The sequence below is a fragment of the Oratosquilla oratoria genome, chromosome 16, assembly GCF_046742065.1.
Source record: "Oratosquilla oratoria isolate Oo_2021 chromosome 16, ASM4674206v1, whole genome shotgun sequence".
NCBI classification, from domain to species: Eukaryota; Metazoa; Arthropoda; class Malacostraca; order Stomatopoda; family Squillidae; genus Oratosquilla; species Oratosquilla oratoria.
This window is the reverse complement of record NC_134792.1, coordinates 58,156,043-58,166,039: the sequence shown is the minus strand read 5'-3', so window position 1 is coordinate 58,166,039 and position 9,997 is coordinate 58,156,043. Positions and strand designations below refer to the sequence as shown.

Genomic DNA, 9,997 nt, shown 5'->3' with positions numbered 1-9,997 from the left:
CATCATCCATATACAACCATTCTCCACTCACCTCTGTCTTCCGTCCTCTCCCTTCCTTCCTCAACAGACATTCCCCTCTTCCCCAAAGCCCCCTTCACCCCATCCATCCATCTCATCCTAGGACGTCCCCTCATGTTCACTCCCTCCACATCTGCCTTCCATACCTCTTTTACTAGTCTTTCGTCACTCATTCTTTCCATGTGTCCAAACCATCCTAATATTCTTTCATCAACCCTCTCTCCCAAATCCTTTTTCACCCCTGTTCTCCTCCTCACCTCCTCATTTCTCACTCTATCTAGCCTAGTAACCCCCACCATACTTCTCAGACACCTCATCTCAAACACATTCAAACTCCTTCTCTCTTCCTCTCTTATGTTCCACGTTTCTGCCCCATACAGTGCTGTTGGCACAATCACTCCTTCATACAGTCTCCTCTTCGCATCCATTCCCAAATGTCTATTTCTCATTACACTCTTTAAACCACCAAGGCATTTACTCGCTTCTCTCAATCTACATTCTACCTCCACCTTCACTCCACCTTTTCCTGCTACACTTGCACCCAAGTATCTAAAACTATCCACTTCCTCCAGTCGCTCTCCCTTAATGTTCACTTCCAGTCTACTGCCACTTTCACCCCTTGTACATCTCATCACCTTACTTTTACCCACATTTATCTTTAGCTTTCTTCTATCACATACTCTCCCAAACTCTGCCACCAGCTTCCTCAATCCCTCCTCTGACCCTGCCACAAGCGCAGTGTCGTCCGCAAACAACAGCTGGCTCACCTCCCACTTTTCTCCATTTTCTTTAACCATCTCCAATCCCTGACTCACCACCCTAGCATTCACCTCTCGCACCACCCCATCCATGTATAAGTTGAACAGCCAGGGCGACATAACGCATCCTTGACGAAGTCCCACCTTTACTTCAAACCACTCACTCTCTCCATTTCCAATCCTAACACATGCTCTACTACTCACATAAAAACTCTTGACAGCTCCCAAAAGCTTTCCTCCTATCCCATAAATCTGCATAACCTCCCACAGTGCCTTTCTGTCTACCCTATCATAAGCCTTTTCCAGATCCATAAAAGCCCAAAAAACATCTTTCCCCTTTCCTATAGCTTTTTCACATATCTGTCTTACCACAAAGATCTGATCTACACAACCTCTACCCGTCCTAAATCCACACTGTTCCTCACCAATTACTCCTTCTGTTCCTCTCCTAATCCTCTCAATTAAGATTCTCCCATAAGCCTTCCCTACTACACTCAACAGGCTAATCCCTCTGAAATTACTACATTCACACTTGTCCCCTTTTCCCTTGTAAAGAGGAACTATACAGGCACTACTCCAGTCCTCCGGTACTTTACCCTCTCTCCAGCAAACATTAAATAATCTCACCAACCAGTCCACCATCACTGAACCTCCCTTTTTCAGACATTCTGCATGACATCCATCCAGACCAGGTGCCTTACCTGCTTTCATCATCTTTACAACTGCCTTCACCTCATCCTTCCTTATTTCTCCTCCGTTCTCCTCACTCATCACTCTCATTTTCTTCGTATTTCCCACTGCAGCTATCTTTCCTTCCCTATCCTCCTTCACATTTAGCAACTCCCTAAAATATTCTGCCCATCTTCCCCTCACTGCCATCTCTTCCATTATCAACTCTCCATCTGTACCTTTTACCTTTTCTTCCCTACTTGATTCGCCTCCTCTTCCTCTCTTAATTTCTTTCCAAAACATCTTTTTATTACTTTCAAAATTTTCTGTCATACTCCTACCCCATTTCACATCTGCTCTCCTCTTTGCCTCCTTTACCTTTTGCTTTACTTCTCTTTTCTTTTCTTTGTACCTCTCATATGACTCCCCTGTCCTCTTTTGTAACCAATCTGTGAATGCTCGCTTCTTCTCTTCTACAACCTTCTTTGTTTCCTCATCCCACCATTCACTACCCTTTCTTCTATTTCCCCCTGTCCTTCTTGTTCCACACACCCTCCTTGCACACTTTAAGACTCCCTCCTTGAACCATCCCCATTCCTCCTCCACACCCATCTCTGCTCTATCCTTTACTCCCTCCCACTCCTCCTTCAGCTTCTTTTCGTACTCCTTCTCCTTTTCCTTTTCATTCAAGGAGTTCACTCTAAGAACCTCCCTACCTTTTGTCCCTTTCCTCCTTCTCCATCTATCCTCCACTCTCAACTTACCTTCCACCAAAAAATGATCTGATATTCCCCCACCCTCTCCCCTATATATATATATATAAATATAAGTATATAAATATATATATACATATACATATATACATATACATATACATATATATACATATATATACATATACATATATATACATATATATACATATACATATATATACATATATATACATATACATATATATACATATACATATATATACATATATATACATATACATATATATACATATACATATATATACATATACATATATATACATATACATACATATACATATATATACATATACATATATATACATATACATATATATATATACATATATATATATACATATACATATATATATATACATATATATATACATATACATATATATACATATATACATATATATTTATACATATATATATATACATATACATATATATATATTTATATATATATATATATACACATATACATATATACATACACACACATATGTATATATACACATATACATATATATATATATATATATTCACATATACATATATATAATACACATATACATATATATATATACACATATACATATATATATATACACATATACATATATATATACACATATACATATATATATACACATATACATATATATATATACACATATACATATATATATATATATACACATATACATATATATATATATGCACATATACATATATATATATATATACACATATACATATATATATATATATATATATATACATATACATATACACACACACACTTCAACGAACGGACGGCTTAGAAGACGTTCTGAAGAAAATTTAAGTTTCGTGGCTCCCAACGCAAAGAGAAGTGCCTATTGTATTTACAGGGTGGGGGGAAATTGCTCGTGGGGTAGTAGGAAAGTAGGGAAAGAGGAGAAGGGGAGGGATTGCTGAGGGAAATGGAAGGAAATGAGGAAGGAGAGGACTTGGCCCAGGCAGACAGGCGAAAGGTAAACAAAAGGCCCCCCGACCAGCTGAGCGACGATGAAATGTCTAATAAAAATGTAAAGATTAGAAGTATAGATAAGAGCAATACAGTAGAAAGTGATGAGAATATTTTCCAGGGATTTAAAGAGGGTGGGGGGGACACAAACCCCCCCCGACTGACAAGACTAGAAGAGAAGGTCGATAAGATGATCGAGGACTTGGAGCGTAGGTTCAGTCATGTTAACAACATTATACGTAGAGTTGAAAAATTGGAAGAAATAGAGAAGGCGAACAAGAACTTAAATAAGGAAATTGAAGAATTAAAAAAACAGTTAAAAGAAGTAAAAGATGAGAATAAAGTCTTAAAAGAGAATAATAAGGAGAACAAGGAGGGTTGGAAAAAAATCCAAGAAAATAGCAAAGTTGCATTCACTGACATAATCAGACAGCAAATGAATGAACAAACTGAAAACTCAGTTATTAAAGTGATGAGACAGAAGGAGAATATAGTAAGAGACTTAGCAGACAGAAAGAAATGTATAATTATATTAGGAATGGAAGAGAAACATAACCCAGACAGAAACACAAGAATCAAAGAGGAAAATGAAAAAGTAAGAAATTTACTAGAATTAGTTCAGGAAGATGAACCAGAAATAATGAAACAAATCAAAGAGAAATGAGAAGGACCTGGGAGTCATTGTTATGAATAATATGTCACCAGAGAAACATATAAATAAGATTTTTGGAGAAATTTATAATTCAATAAGAACAATCAAAGTTGCATTTACATACCTGGATGAAGAAATGGTGAAGAAAATCCTAATCACCCTGATAAGACCAAGATTGGAATATGCAGCAACGATATGGTCACCAAGTACAAAAAAATGTATAAAAAAACTTGAAAGAATACAAAGAGCAATTACAAAATTGGCACCAACACTCTCAAAACTATCATATGAAGAGAGACTAGAAAAACTTGAACTACAGACACTAGAGCAAAGAAGAGAGAGAGGAGATTTGATAGCTATTTACAGAATCATGAAAGGCATAGAAATCACTGATAGAGAGAATCTGATAAAATTGGATGACAGAAATACTAGAGGACACGGAAAGAAAATAAAAAAAGACAGCTATAGAAGAGATTTGAAAAAGAACAGCTTTCCTCACAGAGTAATAGACAGTTGGAACAAGTTAGATGAGAAAGTGGTGTGTGCAAAAACAATACATGAATTTAAAAATAGTTTAGATAAAATGAGATATGAAGACGGGACCCCACGAGCATAGCTCCCCTTCCCGTAAAATACAACTAGGTACAACTAGGTAAATACATATATATATATATATATATATATATATATATATATATATACATATATATATATGTATGTATATGTATATATATATATATATATATATATATAAATGTATATGTGTATATGTATATATATATATATATATATATTTATGAATATATATATATATATATGAATATTTATGAATATATATATATATATATTTATGAATATATATATATATATATATATATATATATATATATTTATGAATATATATATATATATATATTTATATATATATATATATATATATATTTATGTATATATATATATATAATATATATATATATATATATGAATGTATATTCTATATATATATATATATATATATATATATATTTATTTATATATATATATATAAGTGGCGAAAGAGCATAAATGAGTGTTGCATAGTGTGCCTGGATGGTTGGTCTGAGATGTGACATGATTTGTGATGTGGATGGAAGTGTGATTGATGCGTGTTTCTGGGAGGAAGTAGGGGTAGGAGTAGCAAAGGTATGTTTGGGTGGGTGACGCAGGGGGGTAGTCCCTACGGGCCTGTCATACCCACTTCGCAGCAGTGCGAGCATAGACCCGGTGATAACAAGACATGTATCATCCTCTCGTTAGATATATATATATATATATATACAGGTAGTTCTCGATATATGCGACTTCGATATATGCGATTCAAGAATTTGCACCACTTTTCGATATGTGCGGGGATATATTCGAAGATATGCGATTTGACCTAAAAAAAATAAATAAATAAAAATAGTCGCGGCCGATTATTTTGTTCAAAATACCTATTATATATTTGAAGTTGGTGCGCATAAAGCCATGTGGTAACACTGGCTGCATCAGCTAGGTAGAGCTGGCATCACTGCGGCGTTATCACAACAACAACACCGGCAGCTGTACAGACGGCATCGTCTTAGGCATCCTTCCTGTTTCATAGGCCAAACCATTGTCTTTCTGCAGGTAATTAAGCTTTTTTGATACACAAATTAATTATTTTTTTCACAAACAAATTAATTTTTGATACTTATTACTGCCCCAATTAATTTCGTCAATTTTCACTCTCTGCAAGAATTATCGTTTATTCTCCGCACTGGATAAACTCTAAGCAGTAAGCCTGCCTGTGTATCTCCAGAGCACATCAACAGTCAGTTTAAGCGTAGCAAGCAGTCTGAAATGTGAATTGTAAACAGACTGATTTTTCAAACAGCTGAAGAAAATACGCTTGGCGAAATAAGTGATGTTTACGGTAGCGTCTTTTCCCGAGGTTAATACTTACATGGCAGAGGTCACCCACGCCATCAGGAACTCCTACACCTCTCCATTCAACCCCTGTCCCGACCTCACCTGCCAGCTCTGAGATGTCACTGCACCTCCCGGGTCCTCTTCACATGAGGTTTTCTCTCCTGAAGCATTGTTACAAACTTCACATGATGAAGAAGACCCCGATGAGCCTGCACCACTCAGCCCCTAATCCATTGCCTTGTGCTAAAATGTATGTAAACATATATGAGAGGCAGTATGTAAGCCCTTTGCCAAAATAAAATATGTAAAAAAAAAAAAAAAAAATCAATCCGAGTTGAGAACGTATCCCCCTTTTTCCCATAGTTCAATAGTTCGATATATGCGAATTCGTTATATGCGGGGGGTCCGCGGAACGGAACCCCCGCATATAATGAGAACTACCTGTATATGTATATATATATATGTATATATATATGTATATATATGTATATATATATGTATATATATATGCATATATATGTATATATGTATATTTTTTATGTCAGTGACATGATGGTGGAGGATATAAAAAGCAAATATGTTTACAGATGGTGAAAAATAATGGGAAGAGTAAAAAATGAGGACTGAAGACTATTAAAAAAAATACACTATTTTCACATGGAACCAAGATTGAGAAATGAATTTCAATACCAAAATATACAAAGCACTGGAAATAGGCAATAACTGCAAAAGATCCTTAAATCATTCCTTGGGAAGTGGAAGTGAGCAAAAATTAAAAGAAACTTTTGTGGGACAGGTTAAAGAAACTGGGGATGGGGGATAGCAATGCTCGTTAAGTGGTGCCCCAACGCGGTCTGGGGGAAACAGCAACAGAGTTGGTAGGGATGTTCACGCATAATGCCCCCGAGGTGGTTTGTCTCTTCGGTGATTTCTGTCCAGCTTTTATACCGGGTCAGGTCATGACTTGTGTTCCCTTTGGCACATATTAAGCTAGTCCATTATATCAGTCCCTCTCTTCATCAGACACTCCATATAATATCCATCCAACCCAAGCATCTCAATAGCTTTCATCATTTTCAATGCTCTTTGTATCCCCTTGCAGTGGGGGAAAAGAATTCTGCCACTGTTTTCTTAGGCATGTCATCAAAGGTGACTAAATAGGATAAAATCATGGTATTGAGGACCTGCACTGTATGTTCTCCTACAAAAAGTAAAGACAAGTTATATGATAGATGAAAGTATCACTAAAGCAAATAGGGAAAAGGATCTAATAATCTTGATTAGGAATGATCCGTCACAATAAAACAAACCTATCAAAAACCATCACAAGCAATGACTTTGGACAACAAAAAGAAACTCTAATAACCATCTATAAGCAGTTCATAAGAACTACTCTGGACTATTCCTCCCCAGCATGGTTCCCAACAACCAGGAAATTGAATACACACAATTTACAAGCACTGGAGTATTTTGCTGATACGTTTGTCAGATGACAAGGTGTCCACAGTGAACACTCCCAGGTCCTTCTCTTTATTTACTTTTGTAAATTATTTATTTCCCACTGAATAATTCACTGAAAGTTTTTTTTAAGATTTTACCCATCTCCAATACTTTGCAATTTGGGGGGATTAAAGTTAATTCTTTACATTTGGCTCTGGACTATATTGTCTGGATCTCTAGATTTTGTTGCAATGATCTACAGTCTCTCTCATATTTATTATCAAGATCATGAGTACATCTCTCTCATCAATATATAAACATACTTATTCAATTACAACAGACACAGAATTTTTTTTCCAGGATTTTTCATTATATAATTGATTTAAGGTACTACCTTTGGAATATCTAATATGATGGCCAGTGTCCCAGGCTTCCTGGTCCCACCTGTTGTAGCTGCAATCATTGATAACCAGGTAATACCAAAATTATGCTCCAGTCAGATTTTCAGGAAAAAACAAAAAACAGAAAAGTATTAGATTTTGGCTCAAGTTATAGATATCTCAGAAACTCTTTATGAAAAAATATTTCCAACATTAAGATAGCAGTCACTGATTTTCATGAAACAGTTATCTCTTCTAGGGAATTCTTTCAACTCCATCTTTTTGTCACTTTTTGCCTTCTTCTTGTTCATTTCCTTGTACAGTATTCAAATATATTTTTCTTCTTACTTTGTAATAGCACACAATAGAGCACTGGCAGAGGATCTTCTGGATTTGCATTCCAGCATATACCCTGGGTGGACTTGTTTTTCTCCTTTTTGCGACAACTGAAGAGCAACCCTGGAATAATCCCCAGTCACAAGTGCGAGAGAAAAGCTTGGAAGCAGAGGAAGGCAAAGAGATGATAGACAAAGCACCTATCCAGAAAAAAATGTCTCTTTCTTAAATATTCCATAAGATGATATGTGACAGGTCAAAGAAAAAATATTTCTTTCAGCCGTTGGATTCCAGTTCATCACCAATATCTATTTGGGAATATGAAAACTCTGCAATGTGTTTCTATATCCTTACTGATGGAAGTAACACTTGTAAACAAGACTCACGTGTGCATTAAATGCCCATACTAAAGTAAACAGTGTGAACAATACTTTACAGGTATGTATGATAAATGGTTCTAATATAATGATACAAATCATTACTTAATACTTGACCACCATGGTCAGCATTTAAGCAAATATAATATTTTCCCAGTAATACTGAATAAATTTAGGAAATTCAATAATTGTTTGCCTTCATACATATTGCTTCCTTGACCCTTATGAGGAAGCTACAAATTTAACATATGAGCAAAAACCATCCTTTGAAGTATTGCCAGGTAGTACAGTGCATAAAATCAATAGGTTAAAATTGATAATAAGTGTAAAGCATCCTGCCAGAAAACATTTTCTCCCTAACAAAGCCAAATGAAGCAGAAGAAAAAATATGTATACTGTATATACAACCAAGCAAATAAACAAGCATGCATAATTCAAGACCCTGTTACTCTCTGAGTTAATGCTCTTTTGTGAATTTCTCAAGAATAAGATTGTTAATATTGTATCAGGTTTTAGTGATATGTCTGGATATACTGTGATTAGAAATTATGTTGAAGTGCTATGCTTCAGGACTGTAAACAAAGATGAACTCATTTGTATCCTAAGGAAAGCAAGGAATACACACTGTATTTACCTAGTTGTATTTATCTAGTTGTATTTTGTGGGAAGGGGAGCTATGCTCATAGTGTCCCGCCTTTGTATCTCGCAGTGTCTAGTTTACTTTTAAACTCATGAATGGTTTTTGTGCATACTATTTCATTATCCAGTTTGTTCTAAGTGTCCACTACTCTATGTGGAAAACTGTTTTTCTTCAGTTCTCTTCTGTAGCTATATTTTTTTTTAATTTTCTTTCCATGTCCTCTTGTCCCAGTTTAGTAAGTCCTCTCTATCGAGTATCTCTGTGCCTTTCATGATTCTGTAGATGATCAGTAGGTCACCTCTCTCTCTTCTTCACTCCAGCATCGGTAACTCCAGTTTAGCCAATCTCTCCTCATATGATAGGTTTGCAAATGCAGGTGCCATTTTTGTTGCTGCTCTCTGAATTCTTTCTATTTTCTTTATATTCTTTTTGGTACTGGGTGATCACAATGTCACCGTATACTCTAGTCTAGGCCTTATCAATGTAACCAATATTTTTTTTATCATGTCTTCATCCAAGTATGCAAATGCCACTTTTATTGATCTTGGCAAGTTGTAAGCCTCCCTGACAATTTTGTTAATCTGTTTATCATAGGACAAGTCATTTGTGATAATTGCCCCCAAATCTTTTTCAGATCCTGCCTTCTTTACCTCATTGGTTCCAATTGTATATTTTCCTGATATTCTGTTTTTGCTTTTTCCAAACTCCATTAACTCCATTATGCTACTTTTCTTAGTATTAAAGTCCACTTCCCATTTCTGACTCCAGTTCCATACCTTATTCAGGTCTTCCTGCAGTGCTTCACAGTCCTTAACAGTTTCTACTTTCCTTAACAGTTTGGCATTGTCTGCAAAGAAGCTCATGTAACATTTCACATCCTCGTCCATATCATTCACATAAATAGCAAACATTATTGGTGCCAATACAGATCCTTGTGGTACTCCACTGATCACCTCTTTCCAAGCTGAAAATTTTTCTCTGAGCACTACTCTCATCTTTCTACCAGTCAGGAAGTCCTCCATCCATTT

At 35.7% G+C, this 9,997-nt stretch overlaps 1 protein-coding gene across 3 annotated transcripts in view; it reads left to right on the top strand.

Moving 5' to 3' along the window:
• Nucleotides 1-8,517, top strand: part of LOC143034048 (sialin-like) — a 50,672-nt gene extending 42,155 nt beyond the window's left edge. For 2 of the 3 annotated variants that reach the window (XM_076199930.1, XM_076199931.1), the window contains exons 11-12: nucleotides 7,624-7,709; nucleotides 7,975-8,517. In XM_076199930.1, coding sequence (XP_076056045.1) covers nucleotides 7,624-7,709; nucleotides 7,975-8,181 — 293 coding nt within the window. In that variant the 3' untranslated portion in view covers nucleotides 8,182-8,517. Of the gene's footprint in view, nucleotides 1-7,596; nucleotides 7,710-7,974 lie in introns of those variants that run through there. The other variant, XM_076199932.1, reaches the window with a different exon arrangement.
• The last annotated feature ends 1,480 nt before the right edge of the window (nucleotides 8,518-9,997 follow it).